At 38.9% G+C, this 17,095-nt stretch overlaps 1 protein-coding gene across 1 annotated transcript in view; it reads left to right on the forward strand.

Moving 5' to 3' along the window:
• Window positions 1–5,198, forward strand: part of PER1 (period circadian clock 1) — a 40,830-nt gene extending 35,632 nt beyond the window's left edge. Inside the window, exons 22-25 of the mRNA XM_009880763.1 lie at window positions 559–745; window positions 1,281–1,473; window positions 3,171–3,321; window positions 4,385–5,198. Of these exons, the coding sequence (XP_009879065.1) occupies window positions 559–745; window positions 1,281–1,473; window positions 3,171–3,321; window positions 4,385–4,534 (681 nt within the window). The 3' untranslated portion in view covers window positions 4,535–5,198. The remainder of the gene's footprint in view (window positions 1–558; window positions 746–1,280; window positions 1,474–3,170; window positions 3,322–4,384) is intronic.
• Window positions 5,199–17,095: the final 11,897 nt, after the last annotated feature.

A 17,095-nucleotide genomic window follows, 5' to 3' on the forward strand; every position in this document is an offset into this window, starting at 1 on the left:
TTGCTAGGTTCTATCAACCATAATTTCTAATATTTAATCTTCAAACTGACTTGCAGTGAGGTTTTGCTTATGTTAGAAATCAGTGTAGTTAATGTTCTTTCCCTTAAAGGCATACAAATAAATTATCTTGCTTAAAAAGCTTGCATCTGGGAACACCTTCTTTCTCATCATGCATTGAGAGTAGGAACAGTATGCCTTAGGTGGCTTGGGTAAATTCTGACTTGTCGAAGATGGTAGGGGCTGTCAAAACTGAAAAGCAAATGCCTTACTTCCTCACTAAACCATTTTTATTTTTTTGAAAGAGAAATTGAATTGAAATACCAGTCTTACTGATGTACCACTTGTCTATCACTCCACTTCATTATTCCTCACTTGGTCTTTGCATATGTTATTGGTAGTTGTCTGTCTTTGAATAACTGTGTAAACATATTAGAATATAAAGTGAAATGGATTAATGCTAAATGTAAATTGTTAATAATGAAATAGCCTTCGTTTTGGGCTTTGGGTTTGATTTATTTTCTTTTCATTTTATTTTTTCCCTCCTCTTCTTATCGCTAGGCTGAATCTCCAATGGATGCTCAAAATAGCGATGCACTCTCCATGTCTAGTGTCCTGCTTGACATTTTACTTCAAGAAGACGCATGTTCAGGCACTGGTTCAGCTTCTTCAGGGAGTGGTGTATCTGCAGCTGCTGAGTCTCTGGGGTCTGGATCCAATGGCTGCGGCATGTCTGGGAGCAGAACAGGTAACACTGGCAGTGAGTACTCTCAGCATTTTAGAAGAGTTGGAGAGTGAAGTATTGCAAACACCACTTGAACATCAAGTGCTTTATGTAAAAAAAACTTTGTTGTCTTTAATCCTCATTGCTTAGTTTATTCTTGATTTCTTTTTTTATTAGATAACATGAAAGTTTTTCTATTGTGCTTGATTTACAGTATAGAACCTCTTTTATGTGTGTGTAAAATAGCCATTAAGATTATGTAGGTATGATAGAATACAGAAAAGAAAATACCATGTTCCTGCAGTTTCATTTCAGAGTTTTTAATTTAGGTAATAATTATTCTGTTGAAATTTAATGGAGATTTAGCTTGAGAATTTCAGTTTTTAAAATATTGATGCAGTAACTTAGGGGTGGAAGTTCCCTCTGTCTAAAAAAAATGAAATAAAATAGTGGTTGTGCTTATACTTTTGATTCTCTTTAGTCTTCTCTATTTTCAAAAGCATTCAGTTAATCTATGCATTTGACAATTTATAATGAAACTTTAAATTTCTTTTTAAAGGTAGTAGTGAAACTAGTCATACTAGCAAATACTTCGGGAGTATTGATTCTTCAGAAAATCATCATAAAACCAAAATGAAGGCAGAAATAGAAGAAAGTGAGCACTTCATTAAATATGTCCTTCAGGATCCTATATGGCTTTTGATGGCAAACACAGATGACACTGTTATGATGACTTACCAGATACCTTCAAGGTAATTCTGATGTCGTAATCCTTCATGAACTGTATGTATGTTGGGGGGAGAGGGGTGTGCAGAAGGAAAGGGAGGGGGGGGTGTGTGTATATATATATATAAATAAAAATCTCTGTCTGCATAGAAGTAAACTGGTTTTAATGTTTACCTCAGTGTCAAGAAGAGTTCTTGCTTCCTTTATGCTTTTTGTATACTACACAAGAAGCTCTCAAAAAGTAAAAACTATTTGATTATGCTTACCTGTATTTTTAGATCAGTTAACTGAGTTGAAATTAACTATATTTTTTTGAAGCTATTTTATAGTTAGTGATTTGTAACTACTTGCCTAGAAATCCTGTAGTCTGATTAATAGATCCTGGCAAGCATGCTTAGATCTGATGATGGTCTGTAGCATGGAAAATCTGTACTCCCTGGCAGTTGTCCTTGAGATCCCACATTCAATGGTATGCTGCATTCTCTGCCTTATGGTTTTTTTTTTTTTGCCTGGTTTAACTTCCACATCGTCTTTCTTCTCCATAAATTCCCATTCAAGTAAGACGAGGAAGTGTAAGGTAAAAATTATAAAGTTTCTAATAGGAAAAAACTTCATTTAAAAAAATAGTTTAAAAAAATTTCCTGCTTCAGTAGCGAAGAGCAGATGTAGGGGGAGAGGGTATGACAAGTCTGCAGATTTTTTTTAATCTTCTTGTTTATATTTCTTGGGAGCAGTGAATGGTATTTTGAAAGGAATGGGAAGTTTTGGTAAAGACAAGCCTTTTGAAAGGGAAGGAAAACAAGCTTTCAGAATGCAGAAGCACAGGGATGGAGGGGGAAAAAATAGAGAACAGATCATAAGAACTTCAGAATTTTCCCCTAGATTTAAAAATACCTTGGCATTTCTCAGTTTTTGTAGCCTGAAGTGTTGACAACTATACATGGGAATTCCAGTAGACTGTAAGAGTAGCAAAGCCTGCCAAAGAGAACATAGTAGATCTTAAACAGGATATTGTGATAGGAAGAGTTAAGCTCACTGTCAGAGCGTGTTGCCCAAGAGGAGAAATGTAAAGCCAACCTGTTCTTAGGTATGCTGTAAGGAACAGAAACAGTGCTGGTTTTCTTGGAACTTGCTTTCTATTGTCATCTTTTATAGTGGTATAGAACTTGTAAATGTTTGGTATGGTGTGGGGTGGGTTTTTTTAAGTTTCTGAATCAAGATGAGGTATTGTGCAAGGAGAGAGAACTTTGGCTGATGAAATAGAGCAGCGTTTTCTAAATCTCTCCTCAGTCCTGAAGTTCAATCCATTCTCGATGACCTCTTTAACATATCTTCTGCTTTAGTATCTCATGTGCATCTAGTATCTGTTTTGGGTTGTCCTCCCGGTGAAGGGGAACTTGGAACTTACTGCAGCAGCAGCAGAGGGAAACTGGGGTTCTTAGTGGTTTCACCAGTGGTGCTGTCTGAATACCTCTAAGAAAACTGTTTTCACTGATGTGATTTGAAGAGACAGTGAGCCAGCAGAGATGTGTTAAAGTTGTCTGCAAATGCAGAAAGCTGCTGAAATAACCACATTTAATTTTCTTCCAATATAAGATTTGTAAGCTTAGCATTCCAGAACAAAAATAGTCTTTAAAAATGTTAGTATTTGACAGTGTAACCTTATATAGGCATAAAGCCCAGGAACCGCTGAAGCTCAATTTCTAAATACATTTTATTTTAGAGATTTGGAAACGGTTTTAAAAGAAGATAAGCAGAAATTAAAGCAAATGCAGAAACTACAGCCAAAATTTACAGAAGAACAAAAAAGAGAGCTTATTGAAGTTCATCCATGGATCCAGCAAGGTGGACTGCCAAAAACTGTTGCTAATTCTGTAAGTTTAAATGAGTTGGTTACTTTAGCATGCCTAACAGTGCTTAAATTATTAGCTGCCTATGTTAGACTCTTCCATTCCTGTTGCTATAAAAGCTTGGTCAATTACATAGAGAAAAAAATTATTTCAAACTTCCATGCAGTGGTTTCTGGCTTGATTTAATTTACCATAAGTCTCCTTTCCAATGGGAAAGTCAAAGTAGTGGTGAATACAGTATAAGAAATTTCTTTATTTCTAATTTTCTGTCTATCTCTTTTATCAACAAAGCCAGAAACTTCACTACATAAAAATCTCTATTTTACGTGCAGAAACTTATGCCCATTGCTTACTGGAAAGTACAAAATTAATGGGGAGTACATTCTTCCTTTTTTTTTTTTGTCAGTTCTTGTGCAGAATTCTCTTGCCTTGATTCTCCAAGTGGATCAATGGCTTGAAAAGCAAAAAAGAAAAACAACAACAAACAAACCACAGAGCAAACCAAAGCATCCTTGTAGTATTATTTGTTGTCTGTGTATTTTACTTATTCACACACAAATACCCGATTGTATTCTCTTTTCCCTAAGGTTTCCATAATTTGTAGCTTTTTTTGCACATAAGTTATCAAGCGCAGAGGCTCTCCTTGCACATGAGTATTTCAAGTCAGTGTAACAGAATTGCAGTGGAATACTAATCCGGGTGTTAATTTTACTGCAATGTTAATCATATAGTATGGGACTTGTGTAAGCACACAGTTGCTTCAGTCTTTTAAGCACTGCAGCTGACATGAACTTATTACCGCAGGGTTAGCAGTCAAATGGAGGAAAAGGTGACTGGTAGTGCATGTAAAATGTCAGCATTATAAATGCTCTGTGACATAACTGCTTCCAGTAGAGTTCTCAAGTACCTGTATTGATTCACTGCAAGATATAAAATGATTGTGTTGGGGAGTGGAATATATCTGGTAGTTGCAGCACAGACGGAAAGGTTTCCTTGGAATCAGGGGTTGTATGCAAATGGACTGTTTTGGAAAAGCTTTTTTTCTTTGACTTATGAGTGTTTCTGTAATTCTCTTTTTTGTTTTTAGGAATGTATTTTTTGTGAGGACAATATACAGAGCAATTTTTACACATCGTATGATGAAGAAATCCATGAAATGGACCTTAATGAAATGATTGAAGACAGTGGGGAAAATAACTTGGTTTCCCTGAGTCAAGTCAGTGAAGGACAAACATAGCCTTTGAGCATGTTGTCTTCAAAGCTGCTTCAAAACTACAGTGATGATCCATAAAGGTTTTAATCTTGTATCTAGCAAGATGAATCTGGTTCATAAAAACAAATGTGTTTTTCTTGCTTGAGAAGAGTCATTTGTGAATGAATCTCTTTTTAAATGGTGGCAATCTCTTCCCAGTAAGGACATTGTTGAAGATGGTATAGCTTTTCTTTAAAAAAGAAAGACTCATTATTTTGCACTTATATGCCTCAAGTATTTGTTTATACACTATAGAAACTTTCATTGATGCCTACTGTATTTTGTAGAGCTGGTTAATGAGTACTGAAAATCCCCTTACATACATACGGTTCTTCAAATCTCCTTTGGTAATGATTCAGCATTATAAATTGTTCTAGCAATTTTGCTTAGTGGCTCTTTAGCATTGTTCTTAATATTTGAAGTGGTCCGGCATAGTAGAAGAAATAACCTTCAAGCAAATCAGTTCACACTTGCCCTTCTCATACCAGTTGATCCCATCCTCTTTGTTTCCTATAGTTTTGAATGTAGGAACCTCTTTTGTCTAAGAGAAATGTTGAACTAATTTTGTAAGATTGTCTTGGGTTAAAATACTTATGTGAATGTGTAAGAAAGTATAGATGAGCGCTGACAACTCTGTAGCCTTTTATTTAAACGGATGCTGCAATACTATGAACTGTTTATTACCTTGAAGCATCATTTCTGAGAATTTATACACAAGAAATCTTTACGCTTAAAGATTTTAAAAACTAAGACCACAGAGGATGACTGTGTATGCTCCGGTGACCGTTAGACAAAGCTTGATAAAACTTTAACTTTTATTTCTGGTTTGTTCTGTCAGGAGGTCAGCCATCAGTTTTTCCTATGTGGCTAAAGAAATCTCAAACTTGGACGTGGGAAAAGAGGATTACACATTTCTTGTCATTTGAAGATAGGTCTTATAAAAAAAAAAAAAAGCAGTGAATTTGAGTATAGTGCTGACTTTTACTCTATTTGAATTGCATAATCAAAACCTTAGTGTGGCTGGAATCCTTTGCTGTAAAGGATTTCACTTTAATGCCTCTGAGATTGTATTGACTTGAATATGTGTACTTTATGTTTTTGTGCTGTTTATACATGTTGGATGTGGGAAGAGAACACAGAAGAGCAACTTTAATATATTGATTAGTTAAAGGACATTTAATTGCAGTATTGCTAGATGTCAGTTGTAGGTCTTGGGGTGAAAAACATGGAGAAATTCAATTAACTTTGATGTGTTTGTCTTAAAATATTTTTCATGGAAGCGTTTCTTTTTTAATTAGGGTAACATTTCTATTCACTGAAACGTAAGGTTATTTTCATTCTATAAAAATATTTCTCTTTGCATGCAAAGAGGATGTGAAGTTAGATCTGACATTACCAAAACCATGCAAAAGTGACTGGTATTTGCTTAGTGGAAGAAATAATTTGTGTAAAGTAATTAGGTATTAATTGGACAGCGTCATGAGGAAATTCGCATTGGAGACGGGTTCTGCAGATAGCAGTGTGTGTGAACTTGTGAATCAAGTTGAATCACAATTTGAAAAATAAGTATCTTAAATGTAGCGTGAAGCACTACTCAGTAAGAGATCTGATTCCTGTCTTTAATAGCTTAGCAGGTCAAACTTAAATATATGTAAATATAAACTGAATGAAAAAATTTTCAAATGTTGGTGTTCAAGTCCGATGTTTTAAATGTTTTAATCATAAATGGAGCAGTGCAGCTATACCAACGTATTAAATATATTCCATTTTTACTTGTAAACACAAATAGTTTCAATTGGACCAGGGTTTGGGAAAAATAAAAGCTTTATATAAAAGGAGTGCATCATAATTATACAAATTATTTTCAGGGACTTCTCAACCACTTTGAACTTCTTTGCTTTAGCATGCTTTTTTGTTTGTTTTTGGTTTTTTATTATTATTATTTTTTTTCAGTGACCATCTTGTAACTGTAACTTAGTGAAAGGAAGAGAAAAGTATATTTAGAGCATTTTGTGGATGTGCTTACTTATGGACTTAATCTTGCATCCTTAAAGTGTTTGCATTTACAGGGTGGTATTAAAATATTTTCCTGTAACTTTAAATCTACATGCCTCCATTTATAGATAAGATTCTGAAGCTGTAATTTTTCCAAACTGTTGTAAGATGACTTATTTGTGATGACACTTTGTCAACATGTCAACAATGTTTTCTGTACACTGTGCAATATATTTTGGTTTTGCCACTTGTGACTAATTTTTATGACTTTGCTTTTTAGAAAACTGGTAAATAAAACAGATATATTTTTAGTTGCCTTTTTGTTCCTTGAGCCTTCTACTCCATGTAAGAAGCAAAAAATGTATGCATAACTGACAGTATGCGAACTGATATTTCAAACTGAAGAACTTGCAAGCTATGAAGTTAGTTGTGGGGCGCTGTCCTGAAGTAAAATTGTTGCAATCTTGTCTGACCTGTAAACTTAGTGGCCAAATGGAAGACTGAATCTTTATACAACTGACTAGTTGTTCTGAAAACGTACAAATTTACTACCTGGAAGAGTATATGCAGCTGGGTTCTCTGTGTTTGTTGTTCAAAACCACTAGAAGACACATTGTCCTTTCTGCTTTGTTTAATGTCAGCTATGGATACCTTTTCTCCTGCAGCACTCTGGGGTTTTATGCTGATAGCTTAGAGGTAGAGAATTCCAGTTATGCCTCTTGAATTTTTTTTATACAGTGATCATTGGTGTTCTGTCATGGTGTGAAGTGTCATGTTTTCTGAAGATTGCTGAAACTCGTCAAGCTAGAGTACTTTCCTGGTGATGTTCTTGTTTTTTTACTCTGAGTGGAGAAAGTGGGGAGGCTTGAAGGTTTCTATTTTCCCTCTTTGAGCAGGGATGCAGTTTAGTGGGTGTGGGATGCTGCTTTGGACCACCCCTCCAGTTTAGAAGGTACTCAAGTTACGAGACCCTCATTAGGTCTTTTTTTCCATGAGAGCTTTGTGGTTTGTGGTTTGGTTTTTTTTTAAACCAGAACAAGATAGTGCAAACCCTAGTTTGGTCACGAGGAACCCAGATATTTCTGTGAGCTGCAAAATCGAGGTGTTCTTGTACCACAAAACAGTTCACCACACAGGCGAATTGCCTTCACACCAGGGGTAGAATTGAAGTGTTGTGCACTCTGTTGCTGAGACATGCATTTCAAAGCATTTGGTTGTTCAACACACCATTCAAGTCCCTTTGAAGTCTTCTGACTTGACCCTAAATACATGAGCAGTTCTGTGTATGTGATGTCTGAAAACACTTTTGTCCTAATAGCACCTTGGTTCCTTGCTTAGCTAGATATGCAGAGGAGAGATGTATTGATGAAGTAGTTTACAGAACTACAGATCTGGGTGTCATGCACATATACAGGGTATCTGTGCAACACAGTAGAGAAGGTATTGTGCCAGCATTTGGATGTAAGTGTTGATAATTGATGTATAACATTGGGAGAACTCAAGCGCTGGTGATGCAATAAATTAACAGGTAATGTTTCCCAGTTATTTCTGCTTCTGGTAATTTTTTGCAGTTATAAATGTAATAAGAGTACGAGTTAAATGTGGCTTCAGGTATTCATGTACTCCTCGTTGGTGATGTGCCTTCTGTCAGCCCTCAAATTTAATGGCTTGCTTTACACCGCTGAACTGCTGGGAACAGTGTTTGTCAGAGTTCATCCCTCCTCAGTAGCCCCTAGGCGTCACTGGTGTCCTGTGATTATATTTGGCAGTTTTGCCACCCCTGTTTTCCCTCTGCTCAGCTGCTTGTATTTTGGGGCTGTTGAGTTTGCTCTGACACTATTTGATGTAAAGGGAAAGATCCGTGGCTTGAATTTCAAATAAGATGATACAAAAATTCATAATGAATGGTTGTTGGCTCAGTGATAGTGAATGGAAATACAAACTTTCTGCTTGAGCAAGGGAAATGGACTACTGAAAAGCATCAGATTTTAGTCCACTTAACAGCTGTCATGAATTTGGAGGGGAAAAAAAAAAATGCTCTCCTTACGGAGAATAGAGACCCTTGATTGTTCTTTTGTCTGTGTCTCAAGGGTGGAAAGAACCTAATGCATTGATAAGCCTCTGACTCAATGAACGTGGTGAAATGAGTTGCATGCTTCTGGCAAAGTGACAAACAGATGACTTAAAAGGAGAATAACGTTTGTAGGTGTAATTTCCATAAATTCCGATGTTTACTTGCTCACAAGTGGTTAGGAGCTTGAGAAATATATTTGATCTATTAAACGAGGTAATGAACAGCTTATCAGCTTTTTCTTTGGGGCTGCAGAAGAGGACAGTGTTTTTAGGGATGGTACAAAATGTGTATATAACTTTGTCAGTATTCCTCACTGGTGCAACTTAACACCCCCCCACCCACCCAAAAACAAACAAACAAAAAAACAAAACCCCAACCAAACACAAACAAGAAAAAACAGAAAACAACCTCAGCTAAGCTTCCAAAGTGGAAAAGAATTATAAGACTGGGGAGAAACTGATACAACTGAACTCCTAATCATGGGTATTTCTCTGGGCATCTGCTGAAAAAAATCTAAGGTACATCAGGCTGCCATGTGCAATGGGAGTGTGTGATGGGGTCTCATTCTACAGTATTTCTGGCTCTGGATTATATCTGTAGTTGCAGACAAAAAGAAGCTGCTGTGGCAGCATGTGAATACTGTTCAATGTTAGAGGACAACATGGAAATATGAAAACACTTGCTGTTCACTAATAAAGAAAATTCTTTTTAGCTGAAGAACACTGTGGAAAGAGCTCCAGTGTCCTGAGGCGCTATGAAAGAGCAGTCCCGGTGGCAGGCCCTTTGCTTCTGGTGGTGCTCATAGGGTATGTGTTTACACCTGTAATAAAAAAACAAAACCAAACCCAACCAACAACATGCCTCCACCTGCCCCCCCACCCCTCCTCCAAAAAACCACCCAACAAAACAAAAAACCAAAAGCAAAACCGAAACAACCAACCACACCCCAAAACAATTCCCAATAAAACAACCCAGAACAGTTTTCGGCACTGGGTTAACCGAAATGAGCAGGTGCTGTGGCATAACTGTGGTGCATTTCCAGTGGTGGGTACAAGGGTTTCTGTGTAATACAGAACGGGGAAATTAATAGTGAGGCAGTTCTGGAGCACTTGCTGCAGCTGGGGTAGATGGCTTGGGGGCGGGGGGGAGCTGTTCGGTACACTATCAGCCTTAGGGGGCCATACTACTTCGCATTTCGTTTGTTGTTTTAACTAGACAAAAGGAGACAAATCTAAGGATGGATTACAATTTCTTGGTATTCCAGGATTTGTCAAGGTGTGTTTTTTCTCTTTGTGTATTAATACAATAAGGTGAGTATGGTGAATTTGTTGCCCTGTTTACATTGTTATTATGGTCTAAAAGTAAATTGCTTGTGTTGCTGTTGCACTGTCAACTTAAAAAAAACTCTACTTCTGTCCAAGGAAGTATTGGCTGTACTTTTTTTTTTTTCCTAATGTATTTGGCCATTGCTTGCCTAAGGTAAGGTCTGCTGCTCTCCCTTCTGTTGTCCCCAGCTGACTGCCTTTGAAATCCTGTGCCCTTTTTGCCTAGGGGAAACAAAAGAAAACCAAACCTATAAGCCAGAAAACCCAGGAACCCAATCATACAAGTGCTGGATAAATTTAGCAAATGCTTCTTTAATCTTTAATTTTCTTAGCTGTAGGAAGCAGAAGATGGGTTGGGCAGCCTGTGCTTACCTCTGCTCTGATTTAGACGAGCGCTGGGACTAGTGTGACTCAGTTCTGCGGTGCCCTGACGAGGCAGACTTGGTTCCTTCAACTTCCCAGGTAAGAGCCGCATCCATGCTGTGGGTTGTACACAAGCATTTGTACTAAGGATCTATATGCTGTGTCCCTTCTGTATGCTGTGACTTGTGCTCCTGCTGACTGCATCTCTCTGCCTTTTAAGTGTTTGCATTTTTGTTGGGCGCATATACAAAACTGGAACATATAAAGGCTGAAGCTGATTCATAAATTGGGCTTAGCGCTTTTCTTGTGTTTGTGTTCAACTTCTCCCACCTCCCTTCCAGTTTGAATTTTAAATACTGACAAATGTGTCTTCCCACATTGTGGAAAACACTTTTTTCATGGTTTGATTGCATTTCTACAGTTGGTAAAACCAGAGGTTTATGATGAAAATGTTTAATTTGATCACAGACTAACTTCTTTGTGCTAAGTAATTGGGAGCGGCAGTAGCTGCAATGCAGAAGTACTGTTGCTTCTAGAATCCTAAAATAAGTATTTTGTTTCTGCAGCAATATGGAATTCTAAGAAATAAAATAACATCTTGTTATTTCTATTTTGCAGCAACAGAACATGTGTAATTTACTATACCAACCAGTGTATTTTAGTATCAGATGGTATTTAAGTGAACTTTGTTGTGTTCTTTTATTGTGCAATGTAATGACTATCTGCTAGGATTGTTTCTCTTCCTGTTTGGGCTAAATGAGGTTTTCGTTTGCTACAAAAAAAAAAGAAAATTCTTCAGGAAATAATGAATCGAAGAAAAAAAACTATGTGTCTCCATCAGGGCATGGAAAACCCAAGAATGATCTGAAACCGCTCTGGCAGCAGGATGATCTGTGGAGTGGTGTGGAAGGCTTAGTAATAACTGCAGCCCTCCAACTGAGCTCCGCAAGCTCCGGGGATGCTCTGCCTGGGGCCAAAAGCAGCATCTTAAGTATTGCAACTTGTGCATTTAAAAAAGCATATGGTGCACACAATGCACAAAGAAGTGACAACATGAAGAATGTGGCCATCAGGAGTTATTTCCAGTGTCTATATGCAGTTGTCTTTACAAGCCCCTCCTTTTTTGTGTTCTGAAGAGCTGCTGCCTGCCTGTGAATAGTGAAGACTTTGTCCCAGCTGCTCGGTGCGGGGCCGGGCGGGCAGGGGAGGATGGGGAGCAGTGCCTTCTGTTCAGATCTGGTTTCTAGGAAGATGCATACCTCTTCTGAAACTCCGCTGCCCTACAGGCGGCTGAAGGCAGAAAGATTTTTTTCACTGTTGGTTGCCTTGAAGGTCTCTGCCTCCCTTCCTGTCAGAGACACATCCAAATATAAATATGTATATAATTCGGAATTTTGTTGAAATTTGCAAGGGCTGAAATCACATGGGAACAATGGAAGGATTCCCACATCATGTAAAGAACTAGAAAATTCTTCCATTGTCTTTAGCTATGTGTATACAAAAAGATGGTTACCAAACTGCAAATGGAGGCTCCTAAAGCTTTGGATGCAGTCAGGCAGTGTATTTAATATTCTTTTAATAATAATTACCTTGCCTTACGTGAGCAGTGAATTTAAATGAGATCAACCATAAAGACCTGATTATGAAAGCACTTATGTACAGCATTGGTTTATTATTCCTACCAGTCCACCTGAAATCCCTTCCCTGCATGTACTCTGCCATTATGAGGTGACACTTTAGTCTTAAATTTAAAGAATAGACTTTTCAGGGATTTCTGGGTTAGATTTTTGCAGAAAACCTGTTTGGTTTTGTTTGTGGGTTTTGTTTTTTTGGTTTGTGGTGTTTGTTTTTTTTTTTTTTAAAAAAAAAAAAGGTTGTCTGATAGTCTGTTAGCTAACAGATTAGCAAAATAACGGTGTCTGTCCTAATCGGAGTAAACCATTGATAGTCTTGAATCAATTTCACAGCAGAATGGTTGAACCAGATTACGTACTCTAAATGGTTTTACAGATTTCACTCACTGACAGTATTAGTTTGATGAAGTGATATATGACTGCCTTTGTCACCTAATTTAGTGTTGATAGGCCTGTGAAGTTTATGGTGTTAACTTTTACTCATTACGCTGACAACAGTGGCTTTACAGGTAGAGTCTTTTTGAATGTATTTGACAGGATCAAAGGGTCCAAACGCTCAGGAAGTTGTTGAACAGCGATGCTGCCGTAGTGCCTTCCGAGGGGACAAACTGAAGTAATGCAGAGAAAGGCCGGGATATCTTGGCCACTGTAATGTAAATCCTCCATGTGTCTGAATGAGATGGCAGTAAATTAGGTGCAGCAGTGCTCTCTAATGTGTTTTAAGAAGTGTCTATAAATGGTATTTATCACTTGGTTAATACAGTCTAACTTGCTTATTCAAGCATTTCCAAAGAAGACTTTTAAAGCTTTCAGGTATAAAATTTATTTTTCAATTGAGAGGAGGGTGTGAGAGAGAGAAATCTATATGATTTGTCCTGCAGGAATGTTACCAGGAGTACGGGTGCTGCCAACCTTCCCCAAACTTTGCAAACTTTATCAATGCACATAGTAGTGACTTGAAGCTGATTGCCAAAACTCACTGTGAGTAAATTGCTGTAATTAAATGTATCCACAGCCTTCCAAGCATCATGTGTTCCATACCTCTGAGCCTCCTAGATAAGGCTAGGGTTGAGTTGTGACACCTGGGTTATATATAGAAGGTGACAGTTTGCTGCTCTGGAAACATTTGGGTTGTTGCACTCTGGTTTGTGACTTTTGTGAAAGAATTGGAGGAAGAGGATAATAAAATAGTTCCATAGGGCACTGCCTCCTCTTTGAAATCGCTTAACACTACCTTTTAAAAAATAGTTTTATCAACAGCAAAACACAATTTAATCTTTCTTTGGGTGAGATGTAGTGGTTTCTTGTCAGAGAATTTGAGAAAGAGATGAAGACAAACGCCTCTTGAGTCACATTGATATTTGGACCTTTAGGAACAGTTTATTTCAATGGAGACAGGGAGTTGTTAAAATACAGACACAAAAGGAAGGCACAGGGTTAAAGTTGTGTGCCTCCATGAGCTGTGACCATAACAAATGAGAAAGTTGTCAAAACAGGGAAGGTTGGAATTGCCCTGTGTCTAGACAAAAAGCAGGGAGAAAAAAAAAAATGAGGAGGAGAGAGAAAAGTGATGTTTAGAGCTTTTGGCAAAAGAAGCTACAGCTGCAGAGCCCAACCCATGAAGGGCTGTGTTCACCTTTGTTCTCTGTTAAGCTGCATTCCCGAATTGTCAGAGCCTGGGTACAGATCTGAACACTAAGGTAACGTTTAGAAACTGAGTCAAATCAAAATTGTGTGTCCAGACACTTCAGGTTTTGGTGTCTTTGAAAACTGAACCATGAATAAGTAATTGGGCCACTTGAATCTATCTTTGGCTTTATTGAAAGCAACGTATAAAATAACTTTGTCTAAATAGTTTCTTAATATTAAAAGTTCTCTAAAACCAAAACCAGTAAGTATAAAACATGTAAAAAATCATACTCTTTTGTTTCAGGGGAAGAACAGGGGAAGTGGAAGCCCTTCCGCTTTTGAAGGTGTGTGTTGTATTTCTTGCTGCTCAGATGCCATGGTTACAGGCACCACAGAAAACAAACCAGTGGCACCAGGTAGGCTCCCCGGCTGTTTTCCAACAGTCCTGACTTCTCTGCCCACCAGTGGGATTCTAACAGGAAATGGAGCGAGGCTGATCGCTGATGCGTTTCAGCAACGGCAAGGGCCAGATGTCAAAATCTTCTAATTTGGGCCAGAGCGCTAAATCTTCCCCATTATATCATAGGATTCTCCAGCATTTCTAGGGGGAATGTATTGTGAGCAACGGTTTTGTTTTGGTTTCTCATCAGCAACAAATGAAGTACAGATGAAGGCAACACCCTTAGCTGGAAACTTCCCCACAAACTGATAGGTTTTCCCAGAAGTGGTGAAACAAACTGGGATCCACAGCTAAATCCCTTCTTGCTTGGCCACCCATCGCTGTTTTCTAGTGGCAAGGACCTGTTTGTTCCAGGTGATTGGGTGACTATGTAGTCCATGCTCTATTGTAAAAGTAACTAACAGTAGGATTACCAGCACAAAGAGTCAACCTCTTTGCGTATGCAAGATTTAAAAGTACCTGGTGTGGCATCTAATGTATTCAAGGAGGGAGGTAATACTCGAGAATTCCCTTGGTATCACCAGCACTGTGGGGATACGTTTTCCCAAATTAGGCAGGCAGTATGCTTGGGAGCGTGCTATTCGGGAGCAAAAGGCAAAGACCAAAAAACCCACAAGCAAACCAAAAAAAATGCTTGAACGCATGTAACTTTTCTTTCCTGATGTACATATTTTACATGACTGAATTTTCTTTATGTTCATTTGCATATTTCCTTTCCCATCTGGCCCATGTCATTTACATCTATTAATTTAACATGCATGTGTGTGCCTGAGTCAGAGTGGTCATTGCTAGGCTGGCCAGGGAGAACTTGTCTCTGAAGTGTTCAGGGTTGGATGGGACTTAACAAAACCTGTTTGAGTGACCAAATAAAGCAAGAAGATAGAGCGTATGCATCTGTCATTCAACACTTGCTATTTATGCAAAACCTTAGTATTTCACTCAATATCTGAGTCTCATAGTATTTTAGTCATAGGAGACTTCAGAACATAAATTTTGAGAAGGTTTTTCTCAGCTGAATTGGCCAGTTAGGCAATAAACCCTTACCTTGAGATACATGTGACCAGTTCTTCATTTATATAATTCTGGAGTTAAATCCAGACTGCGTGAATAGAGGATGGAGGAAGGAATGTCCGGCAGCAGACTCTGTCCTAGGAGACAGAGAAGCCTTTGCTTGCTTTGAGTGTACTTACCTGAATCTCGTGTGTAACTCGAACTAAAGCACAGGAAGCCACTGGCTACATTCAACAGCAGTCAGTTCTGCGACTGGCAGCAAGAGGCTTGATTTCAGGGAAGACTTGATAGTTTTGAGGGAGGAGGAAATGCTCTGGCCTTATAGATTCATTCTCCCTCTTAGTCTAAATTAGAGTTCTTCACTGTAGTCCCCTTCCCTTTTTCCTCTGGCAATAAGAAAACTTTTTCATCAGCTCCTTTGCAGTGTTTCCCCCTTGTATCTGGGCTATAAATTGATTGACTGTAACAGCTGTAAATTGCTGTGTAACTGTATAAACCCACAAAAGACACAGGCAATTTGTTGGCAAATTCTCTTTAATCTCCTCTTCCTCCCTCAAAAAACCCTGTGATAATACTTCTCCTTTCCTTTTGAAGCCTTGCTAGAACTGTACAAGAGCAAAATGTTATGGGTTGTTGTTGTCACAACTGGCACATCCATATAATAGTATTTTCATTGCATCTTTTAAAATGAAAAAAATAAAAAAAATTAAAAATTCCAAGGTGTTAAAGCAAGCAGATAGGTATTACTGCTTGTCCTCCCTGGAAATGCAGCCAATAGACCTTCTAGCAAAAAGCTGAGAGGTCAGAATCCGCTTGGTGTTTTTTGGGTTGGTTGGGGTTTTTTTTAAGGGTTAGGGGAGTAGAATGTAATTTCACAAATAGAGGAGTGGTACTTCTGGGAAGAAACAGGGGTGGGAACAGACTCCTAGGCACGGAGCATCAGGATCTTGGGTTTTTGCATTATATTTTGAAGACTCCCTTTGTCACTGGAGTTTTGGAGCCTTGGAACAACACTCTGGTTCAGCGTTGGCTGAAAGGATGTGAATCATTTTTCCTGCTTCCTGCAGCAATTGAAAGTGCAGCCTGTGCCCCTGTTACTGAGTCAGCCGGACTGGCGGTGTTCTGTGACAGCCAGTGTGGTCACCGCTAAGCCAAGTGCTGCTGATAACACGCCGCAGTAGAAAAGCAGTGGCATAGACCTGTTGGTTGTCTTGCTTGTCCCTGTTGTTCACATAACAGTGCTGCCCTGGGCAGCTGCTTCTGTGCATCCGCACAGGGCATGTAAGGTATGATTTGGGAGTAGTTGCGCCCTTCGGGTCTTATAACCATCTTTTTGAGACGAAGCATTCAGGAGCTTTCCAAATCATGTGTCAGTTCATATAAAGCATTCTGGGAACTAGAGGAGATCCTGGGTGCTCTGTACAGGCACCCCAAAGCTCCTGAGGAATATGTCATTGCTCGCTTGTAGGTTGCTCTCATGGACTTCACTGAGAACCTGTGTTGGCTTATTGAGAAACTGCTGGTTCAATGGAGGGGAGGCTTGCAGCTGCTGCGAGAGTAGCAGCTACTCAGTAGAGACATCCTCCAGAATCCTAGGTTTTAGTAAGAAGCTGTGTGCTCCCTCTGCCTGGACGAAGGGATTCAATTCCACTTGTTTCCTGACCAGTTCATCTGCTCCTGTGAAGCATAGAAAGAACCTGGACCAGGCTCAGATGCGTGTAACGTAGTCTTGGACTCCTGGTACTCTGCAGGCGTCTGTTGAGCGGGTAAGGAATCTCTGTATGTTGTTTTGGAAAGGGGCAATGTGTAGGTAGATACCACCCATGTAGGGCGTCAGCTCTGAGTAATGAAGACACCCTTGTTTTATGAAGGCTCGTCATAAACACCAAATAGCATTTGCAGGCACAAAGGAGGCAAAAGCGCAAGAAACTTGTGTGATTCGGGCCACGGTGAGGCTATGGGTGCTGTGAAGAAACTCTCCCCGTGGGTGGAAAAGTTTGGTGGGGCTGATAATAGAGTTGATGTGTCTCTTCTGGACTCCTCCCCCCCCCCCCC

The sequence above is a fragment of the Charadrius vociferus genome, unplaced genomic scaffold (genome assembly GCF_000708025.1).
Source record: "Charadrius vociferus isolate BGI_N301 unplaced genomic scaffold, ASM70802v2 scaffold643, whole genome shotgun sequence".
Taxonomy (NCBI): domain Eukaryota; kingdom Metazoa; phylum Chordata; class Aves; order Charadriiformes; family Charadriidae; genus Charadrius; species Charadrius vociferus.